The sequence below is a fragment of the Leptonychotes weddellii genome, chromosome 1 (assembly GCF_054177405.1).
Source record: "Leptonychotes weddellii isolate Sample4059 chromosome 1, ASM5417740v2, whole genome shotgun sequence".
Classification (NCBI taxonomy): Eukaryota; Metazoa; Chordata; class Mammalia; order Carnivora; family Phocidae; genus Leptonychotes; species Leptonychotes weddellii.
The window spans coordinates 75,510,213-75,537,393 of NC_138369.1; the positions used below are offsets into that span (position 1 = coordinate 75,510,213).

Genomic DNA, 27,181 nt, shown 5'->3' on the forward strand with positions numbered 1-27,181 from the left:
TAAGAGAAAAAGATTATCTATAGATTGTTACTCTAAAGAAGAGGAGGAAATATACCACAAAGCTGATCATTTGTGCAAAAGGAAACAGGAAAGATGTTTGCCAAACATAGGGAAAACTAGAAACTAATGAGATTGGTAACATAGGGTGAGGTAGAGATTGAAGAAATGGAAGGGATAGGGTTTGACACTAACCTGATTTTCCCTATTTTGAATAGTTTTGAGTATTAGAACTAAGTTCATGTTTCATATACTGAAAATTAACAAAGACAGGGGAGATGATGGGGAAAAAATCCCAAATGGAATAATACAAATAAATAATGAACCTAGCTATTTCAGTTGAATAACAACCGTACTGAAGGGTGTAATGAGAAGAACTAACAAGTAATTTTGGAGTACAAGATTTTGACTATAAGGCTATTGATAAAAAGAACTATAAACAAACTTAAGACTAGAGACAAAGAGTATTGTACACAAATATTGTACTCTAGTAAAAATTTGCTTATAGTATGGTTAGAACTATTCTATGTATTCTAGATTAGAGCAAAGAAGTATATATGATGGTGATAATGAGAGTCAGGTTTTTCCATTGTTAAAGAATTAGAAATAAGGGAAAAGGGTGAAATGAACCTCTGTGGAGTTAGATTAGAATTGGTAGCTTCAGTATGGATTAAATGTTTTTAACATATATACAGGTAAGAAAATAGATATGTTTGTGTGTATGTGTATACATTCCTTAATTCAGTCTGTTGTGAAGGCCTTGAAGCCATGACACTTCTGAATATTTTTTGTCAATAAGGGAACCAAGGCTCTGCGGAGAAATGGCTAATTCTATGCTAGGGCAGGGAAAATGCAAAGATAATGCTTGGAACATCTTGTGGTGCCAGAAAGTAAGGAAGTGCTGAAAATTGGTGAGAACTTGTCACAAGGACATAGGAGGCAGCCTGTTGAAGGCTCCCCACTGGCCAAAACTGGGACAGTTTGAGCAACAAAATGAATAATAATGGATTTTATACCTTATAAAATAAGGTAGGAATTCATGATATAAAAAGTGAGAGTATATATACAACTGGGAAGAAGGGAAAGTTCTTTATTACAGTAGGATTCCATTTAATAAATGCAGACAGTGATGGAATTACAAAAATCACCATTTAGTAACCATCACAGTAATAACTGTTTCAGGCAAGAGTTACCTAGTAAGCAGGAGTGTAAGGTACAGGTTATTTTACTAGTCTCAAAATATCTCCCCGCACGAAACTTAGTACATACAGAGCGAAATATAGTAACTTGATAGTGGGAAAATCTTGCAAGTACCACTTTAGGCAAATGTTCAAAATTAACATCACCATCAATGGGACAAACAGCATTGTATTAGTAGGCTCAGGCTGCTAGGACGGAATACCGTAGACTGGGTGCCTTTAAAGACAGAAATTGACTTTCTCACAATTCTAGAGGGTTGAAGTCTAGTATCAGGTGCTCGCAGGATTGGTTTCTGGTGAGGCCTCTCTCAGCCTGCAGATGGCTGCCCTCTTGCTGTTTCCTCATGGCCTTTGTGTGTGCTTTACTACGGGTGTTTCTACCTCTTATAGGGACATTAGTCCTGTTGGATTAGGGCTCCACCCTTATGTTCTTATTTAACCTTAATTACCGTCGTAAAGGCCCTGCCTCCAAATACACTCACATTGTGGGGGTTATGGCTTCAACATATGATGTCTGTAGCAAATATCATATGCCTCTTGATAAGATGTTTTGAGAAAGATAGTGTTTTGTGGTGTTTCCCCTCTCCCCAAAATGTGTTGCCTGAATCTAATTAGAAATATCAGACAATCTCAAATTGTAATTTTTAGGATAGGGATGCTACAAAATAACCTGCTTCTACTCTTTCAAAGTGTCAAGGCAATGAAAGACAAAAAGACTAAGAACTGTTCCAGATTTAAGGGTACTAAAGAGAGACAATAGTTAAAAGCAACTGTGAGTCTGGATTGATTAAAAAAAAGTTTATTTAATCGAATCAGGATTGAAAGAAGGCCCAAACACTGTAATTGGTTAACATATCTCTTAAATATCCCTTAGTCTAAAAATGTCCCCTCTTTCCCTTGTAGCTTATTGACAAAATCAGGTTGTTTGTCCTGTAGAATTTCCCACAGGCTAGAAATTGCTGAGTACATTCCTTTCAAGTAATTTAATATGCTCCTCTATCTCCGGTATTTCCTGTTTAATTTATGGGTAGGTTAAGAGCACTACCTGTAAATTATCACTTCAGGAGATTTAAAAAAAAGACCTGTTCCTGGGATCTCCACATCTTTTGGACCGACCATTTCTGTGGACTAGCAAGCTCCCCAGGTGATTTTAATGTGCAGTGCACATTAATGTGCCCTCTGGGTTGAGAACCATGGCTCTAGACCTAGTTACCACTGGTCATATTCAGCTTTAACTTTTTTGCTGGGATCCACATAGTACCGGTATTCTTTCTTTTTTTTCTTTATTGAAGTATAATTAACATACAGCCTTATATGAGTTTCAGGCGTGTAATATAATCCAGCAATTCTATACATTACTCATTGCTCATTAGGGTAAGTATACTCTTAATCTTCTTTATCTATTTCACCCAATCATGTGTCCTGTCCCCCCCCTCCTCCCATCTCCCCCTCTGGCAACCACCAGTTTGTTATCTGTATTTAAGAGTCTTTTTTTTGTTGTTGTTACGTTTTGGGTTTTTGTTTTTTTACTTATCTCTATTTTTGTTTGTTCATTTTGTTTCTTAAATTCCATATATGAGTGAAATCATATGGTATTTATCTTTCTCATCTGACTTACTTCACTTACCCTTATACCCTTTAGGCCCATCCATGTTGTTGCAAATGGAGAAATGTCATTCTTTTTTATGGTTAATATTCCTTTTTGTATATATACCACACCTTTTTTTATCCATTTTTTTTTTTTAAGATTTTATTTATTTGAGAGCGAGAGCTCGAGAGAGCCCATGAGCAGGGGGGAGGGGGAGAGGGAGAGGCAGATTCCCTGCTGAGCAGGGAGCCCGATGCAGGATTCAGTCCCAGGACCCTGAGATCATGACCTGAGCAGAAGGCAGCTGTTTAACCTACTGAGCCACCCAGGCGCCCCTCCCCTTCCCCCTTCTAAAGCTGTAAAGCTCTTTGTTTAAATACTAGCTTCTTTTTTGCTGAAGCCAAAACATATAACACATAAAAGAAAGGCTGTTGTGTTTGAAGTTGGAGTGGGGTCTAGAACCTTTCCTGTTTTTCCAGGTCTGAAGGGGTGTTTGGTTTGATGCCTGCTGCACTATTATTCCATCCAGCTGAGCATGTTACAGTGTGGCCCTAAGTGGACTTACACAGTGTTCCAGAAAAATACTGGCTGCCTTGTTCTCAACCAGCAGATCAATTAAAGAAACTTGGAGTCATTTGGTCACCTTTTGAAAATTCAGTACTTCTTCTAATGATAGTGTCATTTCTACAAATAATGGTTTGCAGATAGATGCCAGAAGTGCAAATTCTACCTTTTACATGGTGTGTGTTTTATGTGTGTAAGCTTCTCTGTGTCAGTAATTACAACCACATCTAGGTGGGATTATTTAGTGCAGTTTATTTTGGCTTTAATCAACAAGGAACTGCTTCTTAAATTGAGCAGGCCTGCTTGATTTCTATAAATCACTGTGAACCTACTGTTCTTGAATTGGAACTGCTGTCATTAGTATTGTCTTGTTGGAACTGCTGTGTCACTGTTGTTTTCTTCAGCCTGGTTATGCCTTTCTCACATTTATACAATGGCATTGTATAGTTTGACCCTTAGAGTTCCCAGATAACCCTGCTTTCCAATGCTATAGCTGTTAAACAACTGTGGAGAGGGGCCTGGTTGTTTCAAGTTTAATACTGAGTACACTTAATTTTCTCGAGTGTTAGGTGTCTTTCTGTTTACTTGCAAGTGAAACTTAGAAAACTTTTATTGTCAAGAATTGACCTGAAAACTTTTAATAGCCCTTGTTTAGTACTCCTGAACTTTGTAGGGATGAAATATTTTCTGTTTTACCCTGTGGCTTGACTTCTGTTGGGTGATTTGAGCTACTGTTGCTGACTTGCTTTTTCAAATCAGATTTCTGTCCATGTGCTGAATTCTCAGTGACAGAATTTTTTTTGTTCTTTTTCCAGGGACAGTTTATAAACCCATGGTGGTGACTCATTTTAGAAGATACTTACCTTTTAAAACAGTCTAATGTTTGAGTTTAATCCATTTATGCCTTTCAACCTCATCCTCTAGGCCAGTGATGATCAACTTTGTGCATTAGACCCACCCTGGGAAGCTTTTAAAAATAAATGTTTTGGGGGCACCTGGGTGGCTCAGTCAGTTAAGTGTTCAACTCTTGATTTTGGCTCAGGTTATGATTTCAGGGTCATGAGATCAAGCCCCGTGTTGGGCCCTGCACTGAGCATGGAGCCTGATTAAGATTCTCCCTCTGCCTCTGTCCCTCAGTTTGCGCTCGCTCGCTCTCAAAAAAAAAAAAAAAAAAAAAAGTTTTGATGTTTTGGCTCCATCTCAGGCCTAATGATTCACACTTCTTAAGGATGGTGCCTGGACATTTGGATTAAAATGAAAAAAAAAAGAGGCGCCTGGGTGGCTCAGATGGTTGAGCGTCTGCCTTCGGCTCGGGTCATGGGTCCTAGGGTCCTGGGATTGAGCCCTACATCGGACTCCTGGCTCGTTGGGGGGCCTGCTTCTCCCTCTCCCTCAGCCTCTCTCCCTGCTCATGCTCTCTCTCTCTCTATATATGTATCTCTGTGTCTCAAGTGAGTAAATAAAATCTTTAAAAAATAATAAAATGGAAAAAAAACCCTGTGTTAGTCTGCTCTGGCTACTATAACAAAATACAGACTGGGAGTCTTAGATAACACATTAATTTCTCACAGTTCTAGAGGCTGGGGAGGAGGGATGGGGAGAGGGAGAGGAGACACACACACATGCTCTCTGGTGTCTCTTATAAGGGCACTAATACCATCATGAGGGCTGTACCCTCATGACCTAATTACCTCACAGAGGCCTCATATCTCAATACTGTTAAACTGGGGGTTAGGGCTTCAACATACATGTTTGGTGGGGGCAATTCGATCCATAGCAATCCCCATATAATTCTAATTTGTATTAGAATTGGGAACTGATGTATAACAGTGCTTAGACTCAGAATATGAGTGAATCACCTGCTTATCTTTTTAAAACACAGAGTTGGGTTCAATAGGTCTGTGATGGGGCCTGATGCATTTAGGATCTATACTTAACTGAATTATTTGATATGTCCTAAAGATGTAAAAGTTTCTGCAGTTTTTAAATACATCCAATTAAAAACTCTGTAGTTTGTCTTAATGTCTGGGTAGATCTGGGTCATTTAATGGAAGTAGAAGTGCATAGTAAAAACATTTACTTCATTCTAGCCGAATCAGCCTAGTCACATACAGATTAGATTTCTATTGCTCTGGCTTTTACCAGTGTTTATCTCTTGTTTAAAATGCTTCCTTGGCAGGTGTTAGCCATTCCCTGCTATCTATTTTTAATGGCTTACTTCAGGTCAATTTCCCTAGAATTCTGAGGGCTGTAACAGTCTTCCCCTCCTGAATTTTCAGACTTACTTGCATTGTCATGATTTGATTGCTGTATGGCAACTCTTGTATGTAATTTCTGGTATGACATGGCTCTCCAACTGAATTACTCATCTCTGCAAGGTATAGACTATGGACTGTGGTTGTCTGTGTGATGTATTTAGTAAATGCTTATTGGTTTCATGAGTTAAATAATCCAAGGTGTAGATCTAATAAATGCCATTATTTGAAGCAAATGTAAAGCAGCTATGCAGAGATTAAGATATAGTTTAGCCCAGTATATTTTTAGCATGAGGTAGGAGATAAGCAAATAATACTTAGTATTTGGAACCTGGGACCATAGACAATGAACTTTTGTAGTAACACATGAAGGACATACATTGCCTCTTAAGATGATTTACCTTCAACTAAATTTATGTGATTTGCCTGTACCTTATTGTTCTCAACATGAAAGCATTATTAAATCACTCAGAAATCGTTTCAAGCTGCAAACACTCTCCTCATTCAGCCAGAGAAAATGACATGTTTGTATAATAGCGTAATAATAAATATATATATACACATATAATAGCTGCCGAACTTTTCCATAGCAGCTGCACCTTTTAACAGCTCTGCCAGCAATATATGAAGGTTCCAGTTTCTCTGTATGCTCTCCAATACTTGTTATTGTCTGTCTTTTTTACCATAGTCATCCTAGTGGATGTGAAGTGCTGTCTCATAGTGGTTTTGATGTGAATTTTCCTTATGACTAATGATGGAAGATCTTCTCATATGCTTATTGGTCATTTTTATATCTTCTTTGTAGAAATATACAGATCTTTTACTCATTTTAAAATTGGATTATGTCTTTTTATTATTGAATTTTGAGAGCTAATATATGGTAGGTACGGCCCTTTATCAGATAAATGACTTGCAAATATTTTCTCATTCTGTGGGTTGTCTTTTCACTTTTTTTTTTAAAGATTGTATTTATTTATTTAATTGACAGAGACAGCGAGAGAGGGAACATAAGCAGGGGGAGCGGGAGAGGGAGAAGCAGGCTTCCCGCCAAGCAGGGAGCCCAATGCAGGGCTCGATAGAAGGACCCTGGGATCATGACCTGAGCTGAAGGCAGTCACTTAACCAACTGAGCCACCCAGGCGCCCCCCTTTTTCACTTTCTTGATGGTGTCCTTTGCATCACAAAAGTTTTTAATTTTGATGATATTCAGTCTTTTTTTTTGTACTTTCGGTGCCATGTTAGGAAACCATGGTCAAGATTTAAGCCCAAGTTGTCTTCTAAGAGTTTAGTAGTTTAAGCTCTTACATTTAGGCCTTTGATCCATTTTGAGTTAATCTGTGTATATGGTGTGAGGGAAGGATCCAGCTTTATCCTTTTTTTGTATGGATATGTAGTTGTCACAGCACCATTTGTTAAAAAGAATATTCCAATATTCTTTACCATGGTGAATATCATTAGTATTTAGCATGTAAGACAAGCTAGAAATCTAGTATAATTCTTTGATATATGTGTCTAGTTCATTATCATGTACTGTTATTTTTACCTAGAGGTGCTTCTGTTCCTACACCCCACCACCCTTGTCCAAGCTACATTTTATCTCTTGTTTAGACGTATGTAATAGTGTCCAAACTGGTGTGCTTTCACCACTCTTATTCTTTTTTTTTTTTCCATTTTCCAACTTGTGCTTTTTATTTATTTACTTTTAAGACCACAGTGCAAGCCTTCCATTTGCCCTTAGGATTAAGACAGAAATTCCATAATTGACCCATAGGGCCCTGTAGGATCCTCACCTACTTCTTTAGCCTTTTTTTGCTTTCTATGTCCTCCTGATTTTTTCAATCTAGATAATTCTCAGAAGAATATTTCCATATGTTTCTTCTACCACAGCTACCAACATGCCTGCATCCTTCTCATGTTACTCTGCCTTCCCATCTGTAACTGTGGATGAACTGTCTACAAATATGTCAGATTCCATCCCCTCTCATTTAGTCAGGAACATCACTTTATCAGTTGTCCCATCTCTCTTCTGAATTACTGGTTTTTCCTCCGTCAGATCATTCTGATCAGCATATAAATATCCTATTATTTCTTTTATTGGGGAAAAAAAAACAACAACCCAGCTCTTGAAACTTACACTCCATTCTGGCTAAAATCCATTTCTCTGCTCCTTTTCACAGCAGAACTGGAAAGGATTATCTATATGTGCTGTCTCCACCTTGTCTCCTGCTGTTTTCTCTGAAACCACTCCTGTCTGATTTTTGTTCACCACCACTCCATTGAAACTGCTCTCTTTATCTCTATGTTGCCAAGGTCAGTGGTCAGTTCTCAGTCCTCATCTTAATGTTTTGCTAACATTTGACCTAGCCATTTACACCCTCTTTGAAATACTTATTTCACTTGACTTCTCTTTTGGTGCTCTTTTTACCTCACTGGTTGCTTCTTCTTGGTCTCTTTTCTTGGTTACTGCTCATCTCTGATTGCTATGTTGGGAGAAGGCCCTAGGGTCAGCCCATAGATCTCTTCCCTTTCTTCTGTGCTGGTATGGTTTATTCTCAGTTTTAATACCATTTATATGTTCATGGCTACCCACACTTGTATCTCTAACCTGGACCTCTCCTGTATGTACACATACCTGTCTACCGCCTGGACATATCTACCTAGAGATCTAATGGCTAGTTCCTTTGCTTTTTTTCAGGTATCCGTGCCCGAATGCCACCTTACTGGAGAGGTCCTCCCTGCCCCCCCCCCCCCAATATAAGTTGAAGCAATTCCTCCCCTACTTATCCTTCCTTTTTAAATTGTTTTCTGGAGCATTATATAGTATATTATTTATAGTCTTTTGTTTCTTATTGGTACATAGCTTCATGAGGCTAGTCTTCTTACCTTTTGGTCAGTGCCAACAACAGTGCCTGGCACATAATAAACATTGATTATGTGTCTAAAGATTGAATGAGTAAGTGAATAAATGCTGGCTTTCTTTTAGTATTTCATTTTGCCATGCACCCCCCTTTCCTGGGAACTTCGTACACTCAGTTCCCTCACTTCTTCCATCCCTTCCCTTAGGCAGCTTTCAATTCTATAAGCATCACTTCTCATGAAAATTTCCCTGTCCGGATTGCAGTCTCTGTGTAAGCTCTCATGCCCATGGACTTCTTCATTGTAGTGATCATTTTCAGTTTTCCATTAGTGCTGTCTTTGATAACATTTGTCCCCTTCCTCTTCCCTCCTTCCCTTCAAGCTGTTTTTGCTCATTGTTAATACTAAGGGCCTACCACAGAGTCAGATTCTCAATAAATAAGTGTTGAAAGAGTAAATGAGTGAGCAAATTACTTTTACATGCCATAGAAGTAATGATCGATTTGAACTACTAAAGATAACATTTGCTTAAAAAGAAAACAGGATTAAAATTCAATAATTTCCATAATTTTAGGTTGAAATAGAATCTAGTAGGCATAAATCTAGTTGAGATTGCTGCCTTTGGCTAAGAAATTTGTGCTGTAGCCTCCCCCTATTAATAGCAATCCTTTCAGTGAAATCCATCCTCATCATATGGCTGTCTAGCCTTTGCCAGAACACATCTAGTGCTCTTCATTCTAACTCCAGAATGGGTTGGCTAGAAACTCACTCTTTGGTTTTGGTGTTTCCCTCTTTCACATGGCAGCTTTTCATATATTTAGAGAGTTATCATCCCTTCAGTGTCTTGCCCATTATTAAGCAAAATAGTCTTACTTTCTTCTGTTGAGATTTTCAGCTCTTTTGGGCCCATGGAATGCTCATGAAGGATTTTATGGAGAGTGTATTCCAACATAGAGCCTCTCTCTCTCTCTTTTTTAAGATTTTATTTATTTGCGAGAGAGAGCATGGGAGAGAGCACAAGCAGGGGGAGCAGCAGAGGGAGAGGGAGAAGCAGAGCCTGATGCGGGGCTCGATCCCCAGACCCTGAGACCATGACCTGAGCCGAAGGCAAATGCTTAAGCAGCTGAGCCACCCAAGCGCCCCAGACCCTGTCTTCTGTAACGACTACCAAAGATTCCTTTAAAAAGATTTTATAAGAAAGGCTCTTGTACTATGTATTGGGTACTTCGGATGGCAATTTCCACTGTATCAATAGAAAAGTACGTTTTATTTTTTTATTTTAATTTTAATTTTTAAAATTATTTGAGAGAGAGATAAAGAGCACAAGCGGGGGTGGTAGGGGGAGGAGAGGCAGAGGAAGAAATAGACTCCCCACTGAGCAGGGAGCCCAACTTGGGGCTGGACCTCAGGACCCTGGGATCATGACCCAAGCTGAAGGCAGCTGCTTAACCGACTGAGCCACCCAGGTGCCTCAAAAAGTACATTTTATTTATTTATTTTTTAAAAAGATTTTATTTATTTATTTGACAGAAAGAAACACAAGCAGGGGGAGTGGGAGAGGGAGAAGCAGGCCTCCCGCCGAGCAGAGAGCCCCATGCGGGGCTCCATCCCAGAACCCCAGGATCATGACCGGAGCCGAAGGCAGACGTTTAACTGACTGAGCCGCCCAGGCGCCCCCCAAAAGTACATTTTAATAAAAAATTATTGCAAGGGCGCCTGGGTGGCTCAGTTGGTTAAGCGACTGCCTTCAGCTCAGGTCATGATCCTGGAGTTCCTGGATCGAGTCCCGCATCGGGCTCCCTGCTTGGCGGGGAGTCTGCTTCTCCCTCTGACCCTCCCCCCTCTCATGTGCTCTCTCTCTCCTCTCATCCTCTCTCTCAAATAAATAAATAAATAAAAAATCTTTAAAAAAAAAATTATTGCAAATCTAACTTTACTCACTTTGGTATTTAGTTCTGTATTGAGCTAACTGTACTGGTGAATATACATGTAAATATTAAATACTTTTTGGAGAAAAATAGCTATTTCAGCCCTTATTACTAGTGGGTCAAGTGCTTTATTAATGGATGTAATCTTCACACAGCTTTGGCACTATTATCCCTATTTTATATGTGAAGAAACTGAGGTATAGGAATCTTAAAAATAAAAGATTTTATTAATCTCATTGTCACTGTAGGTAATGTAAATATATTTGTTCCTTCTTAATTTTGCTTTAAGATCTCACAAGATAAAATAAGCATGTCACACTGGTTTAGTTCTCATTGTTTTTAAGTGTCAAGTATTTTTGCAGCGTTTCTCCAGTCTTTAATTTAGGGATGGTTCAGTTAAATCTTTCCCGTCCTACTTTGTTTTATAGGTTTGAAATAAGGACATTCAGTGGCTCTAAAATGTGTACAACTTTTATGAAATTTCCAATATTTTCTTTAAGGTTTTGCATTTCTTAATTACGTAAAAATATGCTTTAAATAATTTCAAGATTTTGTTTTGTATGAAAGCTAATCTGTCTCCAGTTTCCTCAGAAATTTTGGCTACTAATATCTTCTCATTAAAAGTAGAAAAATACTTCCACTTCTTGATTTAAAGTACTTAAACATTCAGGATGCCTTTTAAATAGATGAGATTAGAAAACATGTATGTATTTGATTGTTCCAGAACTCAGTTACACTGAGGGAGTACTTTTTTTCCCACAGCTATTTACTATTTTTTGGAGTAGTGTAAAGATTTTTCTATGTACACAGACCTCTGTAATGACAGCATATAGGTCTCTATTATTGTCTTAGAATAATAGAAACTTAAGGTTATTCTTCTTTGATCAATCTCATTTTTTTTTAAAGATTTTATTTGTTTATTTGACAGAGAGACACAGGGAGAGAGGGAACAGAAGCAGGGGGAGTGGGGAAAGGGAGAAGCAGGCTCCTCGCTGAGCAGGGAGCCTGATGCAGGACTCGATCCCAGGACCCTGGGATCATGACCTGAGCCGAAGGCAGACGCTTAAGGACTGAGCCACCCAAGTGTCCCAATCTGATTTGTTGTCTTAAAGAAGTGTTGTGTCAAAAAAATTTTAGGGAAATATTTTGTCCTAAAAATGTTGATTATCCAAGGTTGAAAACATTCCATGTGAAAGCTTAAAGACGTGTGTCTTGGCAGTAAGATGATCACTTCAGTTTCAGTATTATTTTACAGTTTCAGTATTTTAATCAGTGGATGTGTAGGAACTGAAATGTTTTCTTCGCTAAAGTTTCTATGGGGAGATTTTGTCTTCCTTTCTCCTACTTATTCAGAACTTTTTTTTTTTTTGTCTATAAAGATTAATCTGTCAGCTTAGGACCCAGGACAAGTCTGGATTGGGGATTTATTTCTGGAAGTGTGTTAAATAAACACTTTTCTGTAGATACTTGCTTATGAAGCTGCATCAAGTAGATACCATGGTTACCACCATTTCTGTGATTTACTCTGCTTGTTCACAGCCCCTTCCCTAACTGTGCATCCTCTGCTTGTGTGGTCTCTCTTTTGCTCTTTGTTTTCTTGCTAGTTTGGGAATGGGTTTTTAAATCTGACTTGCTGTCCTGGTACTTATGTAGAGTAGTCAGGTGTTTTTCTGGACAGTTAAGAAATGGGCTAACCAACAGGAGTAGTTAAAATGGAGAAAGCTTAGCTGTTCTCTGTCTTTCCTGTTAAACATAATGAGTTTAGAGGATTATGACTACATGTAATTCTCAGGATCTGCTAGACGGGACATCTGTTTTACTTTTTACTCATTACATTGCTGTAGAAATAGCATCTTTTTTATTTAATGTGGAAATTATTTTGTGTTCTAGCTGGCACTGGTGGCTTGATTTTTCAGATGTGCTTTCTGGAGAATAGTACATGGTTAGTAGAAAATTATCTTACGAGGACTAGATACTTACTATTATTCTCAAAATGTTTGTTTTCTAACTGGAAACTAAGTTTCTGTGAACATTTGGATTTTCATTTATTCTAGACTGCATTCCAAGTTTTTGGTATATTCAAATATTTTTCCTTTGGTTTTATTTACTAGGTTGCACGTTTTCAAAAAATTCCTAATGGTGAAAATGAGACAATGATTCCTGTATTGACATCAAAAAAAGCAAGTGAATTACCCGTCAGTGAAGTTGCAAGCATTCTCCAAGTAAGTGCTTGGTGGAGAGGAAGGGAATAGATAGTAAAATCAGTCATTTAGACATAGGTAAATGCCATCCAATAGAATTTTCTCTGATGACGTAGGTGTGGTGTTCTGCATTGTTCAGTACAGTAGCCAATAGTTAAATATGACTACTGAGTACTTGCAGTGTGGATATTTAGGTAAGGAACTGAATTTACTTTAAATGGCTGCACGTGGCTAGTGTTTACCTGATTGGACAGTGCAACTCTAGGTCATTAGCATTGCGAGGAGCTATTAATGCTGTGTAAGGATTAGTTGGATTAATAAAATAATCAATTTATTAACATAAGTAGAGTTAGGAGTTTATCATTTTTTTGTTAAGTGTTTTCTAAAGTAAAAGGTAAGTACAAAATAGGGACTGCAAGTAAACTTTAATTGCTTATGAAATTTAATCTCTTCCTAGTTTTAAAAGCACAATCTAATGTAACATGAATACTTTTTTTATTTTTCCTTCAAAATTCCTGTATTTTAATGATGGCATTAAAAACATTGGATATATATTTTTTGAGGGTTTTTGGTTGTATTTATATTGTTTTAAAACCATTTATTTTAAATATTTTTAAGTGTTGCGAGACTGTTATCAAACTCTATTGTAAAGCTTTTGGCCAGAGAAACTGATTATTTTAGGGATGCAGGTAATTTCATTCTTAAATGATAGTTATGATAATAAATCATGAGAGACAATGACTCTTCTAAGTTTCCCAGACCCAATTCCAACATGGTTGGGGGGGGCTTCTCCCACACATAACACCAAGCAATTCTTGGACACCCAATAATTTAACTCAATTCCAACAATATCTACCCAGAGATAACATCAGATTCCATAGGTTAAGGGTTCAGCCCTAGAAGACTGCCTCTTTCTCCTGACTTCAGAAGTCAGTCACAGGCCCCATGCTGTTACCTATGTTTCTGACCAACCCACTACAGATTAGAGGTTCCTCCTTAGGTTCATTTAATTTTCTAGAGTGGCTCACAGAGCTCAGGGAAACACTTAACGTTTACCAGTTTATTAAAGAGATATGATAAAGGATATAAATCAACAGCCAGATGAAGAGATACATAGGTCTGGGATGGGGAAAAGGCCTAGAACTTCCATGCCCTTTCCAGGTATACCATTCTCCCTAGTCTCCATGTTTTCACCAGCCTGGAAGCTCTCCAAACCCAGTTCTTTTGGGCTTTTATGGCGGCTTCATTGCTTAGTCATGGTTGACTGAGTCATTTGCCTTTGGCTGATTCAGCCTTCATCCTGTCTCTCTCCTCCTCAGAGGTGAGGGAGAATGGTGGTGGGGGTGCTGGGACTGAACCCTGTAATCATGTGGTTGGTCCTCTTGTCTATCAGCTGCTGCTCTTGGCGTGGGGTCCAAAAGTCACCTTCATTCACACAACAAAAGACACCGTTATTGCCATCATCCCAGGAAATTCCAAGGGTTTTAGGAGCTGTGAGCCAGCAACCCTGGAGGAAGACCATATACAAATGAGGAATATGTTTTGGGCATCTGAATGACCAGATAACATACACATTTCTTATAAATCACAATACCGCAGTGACTGAAGAATGTAGGTGGTGTTCATAGAACATAATTATTTTTAGTAATTTAGGAACCACAAATTATCTGCTTGAAAGAATTACACAGTCCAAGAGTAAAAAGTAATAATACCAATCTGAGGGTTTTGATAGGCTCACAGAACAAAAAAGGCAGTTATGGTCCATTGAATGTTCTTTTGGAGAAACTAATTTTAGAAAATAAAACAATGAAAGCAAAGAAAGCTAATTAAAATGTACTGATACTTTGCTTTCTGTAAGTCATGTGGCTGGTTTTTGTTTATTTCTCTCTTCCCAGAGAAAATCATAAGTTTTTTGTTTATTAAACTATACCTTATTGCTTACATTTTTTAAAAAAATGTGCTAATATAATATTGTATGTTACCTATACATCAATAATTTTTTTTTAATCAAGGTGTAATTTACATGAAATATAATGTACCCATATTAACGGAACAGTTTGCATTTTGGCAAATGTTAACCACCATCAGAATTAAGATATGGAACACTTTCATCACTACTAGAAGTTCCCTCAGGTCCCTCTGCAGTTAATCTAAGTAGATTTTTGCTCTTGGCCCCAAGCAACCACTGATAATGCTTTTTACAACAGATTAGTTTTGACTGTTGTATAAGTTCTTATAAATATGAACATACAATATGTACCCTTGTGTTTTTCTTCTTTTGTTCTCTGCTAACATTTTTAGTAACTTTTATATGTAAAATCTAATAGGCTGATCTTCAGAATGGTCTAAACAAATGTGAAGTAAGTCATAGGCGAGCCTTCCATGGCTGGAATGAGTTTGATATCAGTGAAGATGAGCCACTATGGAAGAAGTATATTTCTCAGGTGAAATATTTTTATTTCCTCCTCTGCTGTGTAATTTACATGTATTTTTGTTAGTGTAGTTGTTTACTTTTGTGAAGTTTTTTTTTGTTTTGTAGAGAAAGGAAATAATTTGTAAAAAATGTTTTTTACCTACATTTTTTCTGTTAGAGTTTGCTGTTAAGTTGCAACTTCTCTAATTTTTAGTGTGCAAATCTTTACGAATGTATAACATGGAATAATACTGTGAACAGTAGTTTCCTTTACAGATGTCTACCTTACATTTGTCTTATAAGGAATGCTAATATTTTTAAAAAAATTTTTTATTGTTATGTTAATCCCCATACATTACATGGGAATGCTAATATTTTTTAAAGTAATATAGCCAGCTTAGAAAATGTAGTAAAAATAAGGTAGTTTGAATCCAGACTGCTTGAGTACAAATTCTATCTTTATTTCTTACTAGCTCTATGATCTTTATTATCCTTTTAGTCTTATCTATAACATGAGGATAATAATTTTAGGAGATAGTAAGCTATCAGTAAACAATAGCTATTTTTAATTATATTTTGTCAATATCCTAATCTTTTCAGAAAGACTTATTGTAGGATTTTCTTTTAACTTGATAACAAGTATGTTAATGTGAAAAGTTCCAAGAATCCTATGGCCAGTTTTCACCTAGTAGGGTTAGTTTGCCAAACAAGTTCTTTTTATTTTTACTTATTTATTTTTTAACAAGTTCTTTTTAGTAAAGAAAACTTTTAAGCCTTCTAAGTACAGGTTTGTTTTTTTTTTTTAAGATCTATGTGTAACTTTTCTAAAGGGCCTTAATGGGCCCAAATTTATCAGTCTTAATTTTGCAGATGAGTTTGTTTAAAGTGGAAAAACTGAATTTTTAGAGATTAAAAGAACCTTGTGTGTATCTGTCATGTGTTTGTAGAATATTTTTTATATGCATGTTTGTATTCTCACATTTACCACATATCCACATTACCTAAAACTTTAGGAAGTTCATTCTAGATTTATAAACTATAGTGATTGGACTTATTATTAGGCAGTATAATTTAATGTTTTACTTTCTTACTCCTGTTTCAAAGCTTGACTACCTGTATCATGGGATTGCTGTGAGAATGAAACAGAAGTAGTGTAATGTAGTTAAGCACAAGCAGCAATTAACAGTAAATATCAATTGTTAATCATAAAGCACTGGGTGACTCTGTTCCTCTACAAAGAACACTGAGTTTGTTGCTTTGCAAACGTTTGTCTGGAGCCTGCCATTAATCAAGTGGCGTGCTTGCTACTTTGGCACAGCTATTTTAGAGGTCGTAATAAAAAAAGCCCATGGGTCTTGTCCTCAAATTGTGATGATAAGAGCTAACATTTGAAGTGGCTTTTATGGTTCACACAGTGTTTTAATATACATTCTTAGTTAATCTTTATCACAGTCTTGGTATAAGGTAGTATTTTCCCAGATGAGGAACTTGGGTCATACACAAGTGACAGGAGCTGGATTTAAACCCAGGTACTCTGACTCAGTCAAGTGTGTGTGGTTTGTCAACCTTGAACCACATTGCAGTTGTAGTTTTAGTTTGTTAGAGTAGTGATTTTCGATCTTCTAGGTGTTAGAATCATTTGGGGAGTGCTTAAAAAATGCTGAAGCCTGGGCCCTATGCCCGGAGATTCTGATTTAATTGGTCTGGTGTGAACGTAGGCATATTTTAGAAGTTCTTCACATGATTCTGATGTGAAGCAGGGTCGGAACCCCTGTGCCAGGGAATGGAGCCATATAGGGAGGGGGAGGTGATGGCATCTAACCTTGCTGCTGTGGTATCTAGGGGCTGGGGCTCTCTGGTGCGATGAATTCTTTGTAGCCTAGTTACTTTGCACCTTTAACAGTGATTGGCACCACTTCATCAGAGGAAGAGGTTCTGGCAACAGAGCTCTGATGTTTAAGGAGTAGGATGTCCAACTGGGAGAATTTAGGGTGGCTCTGGTGCTTGGTCATTTAAGTGCTGCCTGGTTGGGTTGATGGTGTGGTTCTGTTTCTTTAGATACTAATGCCTCTGCCAGATAGATAATAGGAAAACCAGCATTTGGAAAATCTTCAGCTTCTGTGGAGTGGATCTTATTGTTGGTTCTTAGCTATGATTATTCCTGGGGCGTGTGGGTCAAACACGGAATTGTAATCTGTGCTACTTTATTAAGTATAAGATATTTGGATCTCATAATTTAGGTGCTGTACCCAGTGTTAACCTAAATTTTTATCTTAAAATTCATTTTCCACTTATTCTAGCCTCAGTAGAAATGCAGACCAGCTATATTTATTAAATTAATGTACCAAAAATATACGTGTACCATAAGGAATTGGTAAATTCTTAGTTTTAAGTATTGATATTTAATTTTCTTTTCTTCTGAAAAGGAACTGTTATGAAGCGGTGACTTTTAAATGTAGTTAAGTGTAAATACTTTTTTTGTTAATTAAAAAGACATACAAAATCTGATTCAAATGTAGACTCATAATTTTCTAATCATGCCTCAGTAGTTTATTTTTTTAAGTTTTTGTTGTGATGGAACACAACTACCATTCATACAAAACTGTTGAATTGCTGTTTGTTTTCACTTTCAGTTTAAAAATCCCCTTATTATGCTGCTTCTGGCTTCTGCAGTCATCAGTGTTTTAATGCATCAGTTTGATGATGCTGTCAGTATCACTGTGGTAAGAAAATATGTATATTTTTAAACTATTGGATAATCGTTTAAAATTAGGATTGGCTTTTATTTTGGAAAATGAATTGAGAAGTGCCTAATGTTTCTTCAGGTTTTTTGTTAATGTCCAAATTCTGCATTTTGTTGCAGTAATTTCAAGTAATATTCAACGGTCTGTGATTGGCACTCATGAGAATTATTTAACAACCTTAATAATTTTACAGATATGGAATATTTTATAATAAATTTCTGGTTAAAATTTTAATTTAGTTTACTTTCTATTGAGAATGTTTTGACTAATTGTGAACTGAAGCCTGATGATTATGAAATTAAAAATATTATCTAACAGTGAACACTCTATATACTATGTAAGATTTTATTCTTTCTGGCTAAGCTGTTCTTGCTTTCATTGAAAGTTTCCTCTTCTTTTTTTTCTTGTCCTATGTTTTATTGTAGTATAAAAATTTATAGCAAGTACAAGCATTGATTAAAGCAGATATGTTTACGCGTAAGAACACAGTAGAAATTAATATAGAGCTGCAGTTCTTGAGCTCTTGCTTGTGGACTCCCAGGTGTCTGTAAGACCCTTTCAGGGAGCATGTAAGGTCAAACTGTTTATGTAATACTCAGACATTATTTTTGCTTTGTATATTTGCATCAGTGGTGAAAGAGCAGTGGCAGGTAAAACTGAGTGTTGACTCAAGTCAGAATAATGGCACCAACCTGTACTAGTGGGCATTGTTTTCTTTCATTGTTTCTCTTGGGAGTGTTTTTCGTAAAGGAGTAAAAATTAATTTCATTAAATCTTGACAGTTGAGTATATACCTTTTGAATATTCTGTGTAATAAAATGGGAAGTATGCATAAAGGACCTACGTATATTGAGGTACAGTGGTTGTTTCAAGGAAGGGTGATTGTGGTGAGCTGAACTAGGCTTTACTAGAAAGAATGAATGATAGACAAACTTGGTTATTAAGACTTGAATAACTGGCATGCTTTTTTTTAGGAAGTGAGTGAAATGATGAAATACTATCACTTCAAGAAAAATAAAGAACATTTATTGCCAGTGATAAAATTCAAGCTTTCAAGTGATAGAATTTTGCAAAATATTTATGAATTACTGTGCGCTAAATAGCTTCCCAATATTTAAGACTTCATTCTAAAGAGATCAGTAGTATTTCAATGAATATCATTTTTTTTTACTATTATGAAATGTGTCAACACTTGAAAGATTTGAATAACCAAGTAAATCAATATTTTCTAAATGACCAGTGTAAGATGTTACAATGTTTTCAGTGATCAGAGATCCATTCAAATTGAAAATAGATCAGTAGATTTTACTATAATTATGAAAAGTTCATTGATACAGCTTAGATTCTATTTGCAAATTACTCTAAGTAACTAACACTTGTCCAATTTGGGTGTAGTAGCTAAGAAGAATATCCACAATCTGAAAAGGCTTTTAAAATACTCCTTCCTTTTCCAACAATATCTGTATGAGATTAGGTTTTCTTCCTATACTTCAGCCTATACTTCAGCCTATACATAGGACAATAGATTAAATGCAGAAGCAAATGTGAGAATCTAGCTTTGTATTAAGGCAGACATCAAAGATAGAAAAACTGAAAACACTTGCACTTTTCTCACAAATTTATTTGGAAAGTGTATTTTTCATAAAAAATGTATGTATTAACATGCAATGGTTTTATTACTTTTTAGATGAATTAATAAGGAGGAATTAAAACTGAGCAATTAAAAAAGTATTAAATTATGGTAAATATGAGTAGGTTATATCCCACATAAAAGCTGGTCCTCAGTTTGTAAGAACAGAAAGGAATCTTGAGATCAAATTTGAGAAGTTGTCCTAGGGGAGGCAAGGCACTGTTGGCTGTCAGTTTTTCCCCTAAGGCAGAATTGTGATTTCTTCCCCAGTTGATCTCAGTGCTTAGTGTCTGGTATCTGGAGACTGCAAATAGAGTTAGAAAAATAAAACATGATTAACAGTTATTTCTGAAGTTACAATTTCAGCTTTAAAAGGTTATTTCTTTGTTTTGTTTAGGCAATACTTATCGTCGTCACGGTTGCCTTTGTTCAGGTGAGTAGGTGGTCTACTTTGTCAGTATGAAAATGGTATTTTAGTTAATTGCTTAAAAAAACTAAGGTGGCTTATGAGAAAATCTTTGGTTATTGGGGGATGGTAATATTGGTCAGAACAATTCATTCTTTGTTTTTGAAATGATTTCAGAAACTTAGTTCTCCAGGGAACTTTGTGGAACTAACTTGACTGCTTTGATTTAGATAGTAGCATGAAGAAAATGTAGTTTTTTATTTGATAAAATTAAAGGTAACTGAAGCAGATGGAAACAAAAAGCACAGTAATAGAAATAAAAGCCAGCAACAGGTTTAAAAATTTTTTTCAATTAAAAAATTGGGCCAGGTTTAAATTCCTCATTTCCTACACAGAAAAACGTTCTGATCTGGATCAAATTTCCAATTCAGCATAGACATTGAAACAGTAAATAAAACATATGATGAGGGAACTCCTTTTAAAAATGAAATGTGAATATCAATATGGAGATAATGTCAGGATTTTTATCGCAAGTGTAGGCATATATAAAAACGTAGGCTTAGTTTTATGTTTATTTAATATCTGATAACTTCATATTTTAGAACAATGTTGGCAGGTCTCATTTTATTAGCTAAAAGTTTTAAAGCATAGTTCATAAGAATAGAAGGATTGGGGCACCTGGCTGGCTCAACTGGGTGACTCTGGATCTCAGGGTTGTGAGTTTGAGCCCCACATTGGGTGTAGAGATTACTCAAAAATAAAAAAAAAAAAAAGACTTCTCGTTTAGGGGAAAATGTTATGTTTGATACTCAAGTTCATGTTGCTTTGACTCTTAAGATTATATTTTAAGTGATTGTGGTTATTTTCACATCTGTGGTTAATTCCTTGGGTATTTCCTGTCATTATCCAGGCTTTCTATGGCAATCTCTAACTAATAAGTTATTAGTTTATAGTAACCCGCTGTAGAAAAGTCTGTTGTAATCAGATTATCTGCAGCAAGTTTGTGAGCTCCATCAGTAGACCATCAGGGATTCTGTTTCCAGGGAATCTTTTTGCTTAGAACAGACAAAAGTTGCACTGGGGCAGGTGGAGCTAGTTAGTCTAGCAGAGGTCCTTCCAGGCTGGTCATCATTCAAGGCAGCTCTTCATTCAGACATTCGGGTGGTACTATCCACTCAACCAGTAACTGGAACCCTCTTGCATCTTTAATAATGCTTGAGAAATACGGAGTGACTTTCTTCAGAGGGATTCCTACAGTATTATTACTATGGATAAGAGGACCTTTGCTTGTTCTGTTGGTGTTTAGAGAGCACCTACCTCAAAAAAACCTACAAAATTGTGATTTTAACATAGTGTGTGATTTTCCACAAAGATTGCATGTTATACACTGTGAATGCAATGGCAGAAACTATCTGCTAAATATCTCTGTGATAGGTTCAGTTGATGGAAAACTCCAGAAAGAATTGAAACATTTATGAAAAGCCCAGTTTCAGATTGGTAGGTCTGGTTTCTTATACATACATGAGCCTTTTACCCAAATGTGCCTTGAAACCAACAAAATATTCTGTATAAACTGCAATTAAAAACCCTCTTTAAAAGATCCTATTTGCTGCTACTTGAACTTATAGTGCTTTGTCAGAAAACTACCAGAACTCTGAAATTGTCAGTGATTTGTCTTATTTAATATTTGTGTTTTTATCTGGGTTTTAGGAGGAGAGTGCTTGTATATTTTTATATTTATGTCTACCCTTTTTTCCCTCTCTTTCAAAAATCTCCATTTCTCACCCCATTGTATACCCTCACAGCCATGAAAATAGCTGTTTTATATCGTCATACATTGATGCCACTTTACAGTAAACTTAAAATATAACTTTTAAGTGTTCATTAGAGATGGCTGTCAGGTTTTTAGTGACTTGTTAAAAGGTCATTTTGATACAGAAGTATCTCTGTAGTTGTAGGGAGTGAAGCCTAAGAAGTCTGAGAAGGGAGGTAAAGATTGGGCAGCTTCTATGTCATTTATTACTAGGATCTAGAATTGGTGAGTGTTTTCTAGCCTTCTATGGAATTTTTGGGTAAAACTTCCAAATTCCTTAATATCCTTGTTATGGTTGGGGGAGGTGTATCTTAGAATTTTCATATTATAGATTTGCCTTACTCTCATATTTGTTCCTCTTGCCTAAGTAAATACTCATTTAATTCTAAGTTACTCTTACATAGCTTTGCATTTGCTATTTCAGAAAGTTTGTGATGGGTATGAAATTTTGAATAGTACTAGCACTGCAGTCATTTCAAAACACTCCCCAACTTTCACTCCCACTACTCACCCTCTCCATTTTTAAACTTAGATCAAAAGATTGGTGTATTTAGTGCAGACATGAGACAGAAATAGCAGTGATGTTATGTGAAGCAAGACTGCCCATGGAAACGTGGACTAAGTAGTATGGTGAGATGAAAGATGTCTCTGACCCTCAGCTTTGATTATATACATAGAGAAAGGCTGGATGGAGCATTGCAGACTTGGGGCTCCTGAGAATGTCCTCTTTTGGATAATTCAGGGTGATGGGAAAGGTGTCTGTGAAAGTAGTGCCAGCCACAACTCACTCTTATTTAACAGATGTTCTTTCTAAACAAACATCATAAACCTTTGCAGTAAGCATGTGCTTATATCCTCAAAGCAGATGTTGCTTGCAGTTAATTGTCTTTGACTTCTTTGGTCATTAAACACTAAAAGTAAAATTATCTTAATCATGAGGCTCAATGATTTTAACTTTTAATGACTGAAAATTATATACTCTTTGGACACACTAATGAGTGTTCTTCATTTTCTTATAAATAAACTGACCTTAGGTTTCACATTGAATATTAACATATAAAATTGGGAATATTCAATTGTCAGAATTGTTTGGCTGCTATAATTTAACATTATTTAATAAGGAATAAACTTTCATGTGTTAGGACTATAAGTGCAAGTAAAGGAAAAGATAAGAACTAGGGGAAGTTTTAAAAAAATGAGATTATTATTTACTTAAGTCTAACATGGAATATGTACATAGGAACATACATATTTGCATTTCTTTATAAATGTTTTCTCTTAATATGTTCTGCTTTTTTTTTTTTTTTTAATAAATAGGAATATCGTTCAGAAAAATCTCTTGAAGAACTGAGTAAACTTATGCCACCAGAATGCCATTGGTAAGATCCTTGTTTCTGATATGGATTTCTCATTTTTTTTAAATTGAATTATAATTTGTATACAGTGTTAAAAGAGTTTCAGGCATATAATATAATGGTTCAGCAATTTTATACATTACTCAGTACTCCTCACTGTAAGTATACTCTTAATTCCCTTTATCTGTTTTACCCATACCCTCACCTATCTTCCCTCTGGCAGCCACCAGCTTGTTCTCAGTATTTAAGAATGTTTTTTTGTTTGTCACTTTTGTCTTTTGTTTTGCTTCTTAAATTCCATATTTGAGTGAAGTCATGTGGTGTTTGTCTTCCTCTGAATTATTTCACCTAGCTTTATACCCTCTAGGTCCATCTATGTTGTTGCAAATGGTGAAATACCATTCTTTTTTATGGCTAAGTAATATTCCTGTGTGTGTGTGTGTGTGTGTGTGTGTGTGTACGTACACCATATCTTCTTTATCCATTCATCTATGGATGGACACTTGGGTTGCTTCCATATCTTGGCTATTGCAAATAATGCTTCAATAAACATAGGGATGCATTTATCTGTTTGAATTAGTGTTTCCTTTTTCTTTGGGTAAATACCTAGTAGTGGAATTACTGGATCATATGGTAATTCTATTTTTAATTTTTTGAGGAATGTCCATACTGTTTTCCATAGTGGCTGCACCTATTTGCATCCCACCAACAGTGCATGAAGGTTCCTTCTTCTCCATATCCTCACCAACACTTGTTGTTTCTTGTCTTTTTGATTGTAGCCATTCTGATGGATGTAAAGTGATATCTTATTGTGGTTTTGATTTGCATTCCCTGATGATTAGTGATGTTGAACATCTTTTCATGTGTCTGTTGGCCGTCTGTGTGTCTGTCTTGGAAAACTGTCTATTCATGTCCATTTTTAATCAGATTATTTGTTGTGTGTTTTTTTTTTTTTTTTGGTGTCACGTTGTAGGAGTTCTTTATATCTTTTGGATATTAACCCCTTTTTGGATATATTATTTCAAATATCTTCTCCATTCAGTAGGTTGCTGGGGGTTTTTTTATGGGTTTTTTTTGTTGTTGTTATGGTTTCTTTTGCTGTGCACAAGCTTTATATTTTTGTGTAGTCCCAATAGTTAATTTTTGCTTTTGTTTTCCTTGCCTGAGGAGGCATGTCTAGAAGAATGTTTCTGTGGCAGATGTCACAGAAATTACCGCCTGTGTTTTCTTCTAGGTATTTTATAGTTTTAGGTCTTTACATTTAGGACTTAATTCATTTTGAGTTTATTTTTGTGTATAGTAAAACAGAGTGGTTTACTTTCATTCTTTTGCATGTAGCTGTCCAGTTTTCCCAATACCATTTATTGAAGAGACTGTCTTTTCCCCATTGTATGTTCTTGCCTCTTTTATTGTAGGTTAAGTGACCATATAAGCGTGGGTTTATTTCTGAGCTCTCTATTCTGTTCCATTGATCTATGTGTCAGTCTTACCATTTGTGTCATCTTCAATTTCTTTCATCAGTGTTTTATAGTTTTTGGAGGAAAGGTCTTTCACCTCTGTGGTTCAATTTATTCCTGGGTATTTCATTCTTTTTGGTGCAATTGTAAATGGGATTGTTTTCTTTTTTTAAGATTTTATTTATTTATTTGAGAGAGAGCACATGAGAGGGGGGAGAGTCAGAGGCAAAAGCAGACTCCCTGCCGAGCAGGGAGCCCGATATGGGACTCGATCCTGGGACTCCAGGATCATGACCTGAGCCGAAGGCATTCGCTTAACCAACTGAGCCACCCAGGTGCCCGGGATTGTTTTCTTAATTTCTCTTTCTGCTTCATTATTATTAGTGCATAGAAATGCAACAGATTTCAGCATATTAATTTGTATCCAGTTACTTTACTGAATTCATTATCAGTTCCAGTAATTTTTAGGTGGAATCTGGACGGTTTTTCTATGTATAGTAACATGTCATCTGCAGATAGTGACAGTTTTATTTCCTCCTTAGCAAATTAGATGCTTTTTCTTGTCTGATTGCTGTGGCAATGCTTTCTAGTACTATGTTGAATAAAAGTGGTGAGAGTGGACATCCTTGCCTTGTTCCTGATCTTAGAGGAAAAGCTCTTTTTCACCATTGAGTATGATGTTAGCTGTGGGTTTCTCTTTTAAGGCCTTTATTATGTTGATGTATGTTCCCTCTAAGCCTCCTTTGTTGAGTTTTTGTCATGAATTGATGTTGTACTTTGTTAAATGATTTTTCTGCATCTGTTGAGATGATCATATAGTTTTTATCCTTTCTCTTGTTAATGTGATGCATCATGTTGATTGATTTGGGAATATTGAACTACCTTTGCATTCCTGAAATAAATCCCACTTGATCGTGGTGAATGATGTTTTTAATGTGTTGTTGGATTTGGTTTGCTTATATTTTGTTGAGGATTTTTAGATCTGTCTTCATCAGAGATATTGGCCTGTAGTTTTTGTTTTTTTGTAGTGTGTTAATATGGTTTTGGTGTCAGGGTAATACTGGCCTCGTATAAAGAATTTGGAAGCTTTTCTTTGTCTTCCATTTTTTGGAATTTTTGAGAAGAATAGGTATTAACTCTTCTTTATTTTATAGAATTTTTTTTAAAGATTTTTAAAAAATTTATTTATTTGACAGAGAGAGACAGCGAGAGAGGGAACACAAGCAGGGGGAGTGGGAGAGGGAGAAGGAAGCTTCCCGCTGAGCAGGGAGCCTGATGCGGGGCTCGATCCCGGGACCCTGGGATCATGACCTGAGCCAAAGGCAGATGCTTAATGACTGAGCCACCCAGGCACCCCTTTAACTCTTCTTTAAATGTTTGGTAAAATTCACCTGTGAATCCACCTGGTCCTGGACTTTTACTGGGAATTTTTTGACTACTGTCAATTTTATTGCTAGTAATCAGTCTGTTCAATTTTCTTTCTTCCTGATTCAGTCTTGGAAGGTTATATGTTTCTAGGAATTTATTCATTTCTTCAAAGTTGTCCAATTTGTTGGCATATAATTTGTCTTAATATTCTCTTATAATTCTTTGTATTCCTGTGGTATTGTTTTTTTTCCTACTTCATTTCTGATTTTATTTATTTGAGTCCTCCCTCTTGTTTTCTTGAGGAGTCTGACCAGAGGTTTATCAATTTTGTTGATCTTTTCAGAGAACTGGCTCATAGCTTTATTGATCTGTTCTACTTTTTTTTTAGTCTCCATTTTATTTCTGCTCTAATCTTTATTTTTTTTCCCTTCTATTGGCTTTGGTTTATTCTCCTTCTTCCAGCTTCTTTAGGTGTAAGGTTTATTTGAGACGTTTTTATTTCTTAAAGTAGGCCTGTATTGCTATAAACTTCCCTCTTAGAACAATTATTGCTGTGTCCCAAGGATTTTAGACCATTGATTTTTTTTTAGAAAATCAGCAAGGAAACAGTGACTTTGAGTGACAGATTAGACCAAATTGACCTAACAGATACATTCAGAACATTCCATCCAAAAACAATGGAGTACATATTCTTTTCAAGTGCACATGGAACATTCTTCAGAATAGATCACATATTAGGCCACAAAGCAAGTCCCAATAAATTCAAAAAGATTAAAATTATATCATGTATCTTTTCTGACCACAATGGTATGAAACTGGAAATCAGTCACAAGAAAAAATCTGGAAAGAACACAAATACATGGAAGCTACATGGCATGCTACTAAACAATGAAAATGGGCCAACCAAGAAATCAAAGAGGAAATAAAAAAATACATGGAGACAAATGAAAATGGATTTTCACTCTTAAAAACAGAAATTGAATGTGAGTAGTACACTATACATTGTGGCACCAGATTTGTCTAAACATAAGGTAGAAATCATTAGTCCGACATGAAAAATTGATGTTCTGTTCAGTGTAGCAAGTTGTGATATTAAAACATTTAAGTTCTAATACTGAGATTGTTGAGACATGGATTTATTCAACAGAGTTTTTTTGTGTGTGTGACTATGTGCTAAGCACTGTTGGGGTTGCAGTGATGCACAATCAGACAGGCCCAGATGAATAAGAAGGTTGCTTCAGTTTTCACATTTTACATTTGAATGATAACTGGTCACTGTTTCCAGTGCTTTTTTTGTCATCTGAACATCTTAATTACCAAGAATAGAAAAATAATTGTTTGCTTAGTTTCTTATATTTGACTTAGCTTCTTTGAAGTGGTAATAATACTACAATATATTTTTCCTCA

The 27,181-nt window shown here is 36.2% G+C and overlaps 1 protein-coding gene across 13 annotated transcripts in view; it reads left to right on the top strand.

Moving 5' to 3' along the window:
* ATP2C1 (ATPase secretory pathway Ca2+ transporting 1) overlaps positions 1 to 27,181 on the top strand; it is a 158,162-nt gene that overhangs the window by 59,729 nt on the left and 71,252 nt on the right. For all 13 annotated transcript variants that reach the window (XR_014139750.1, XR_014139751.1, XR_014139752.1 and 10 more), the window contains 5 exons: positions 12,499 to 12,609; positions 14,916 to 15,032; positions 17,635 to 17,724; positions 19,773 to 19,808; positions 22,912 to 22,973. Coding sequence is in view for 9 of the 13 variants with exons in the window: in XM_081801879.1 (XP_081658005.1) it covers positions 12,499 to 12,609; positions 14,916 to 15,032; positions 17,635 to 17,724; positions 19,773 to 19,808; positions 22,912 to 22,973 (416 nt within the window). In the remaining 4 variants the exon portion in view is untranslated. The remainder of the gene's footprint in view (positions 1 to 12,498; positions 12,610 to 14,915; positions 15,033 to 17,634; positions 17,725 to 19,772; positions 19,809 to 22,911; positions 22,974 to 27,181) is intronic.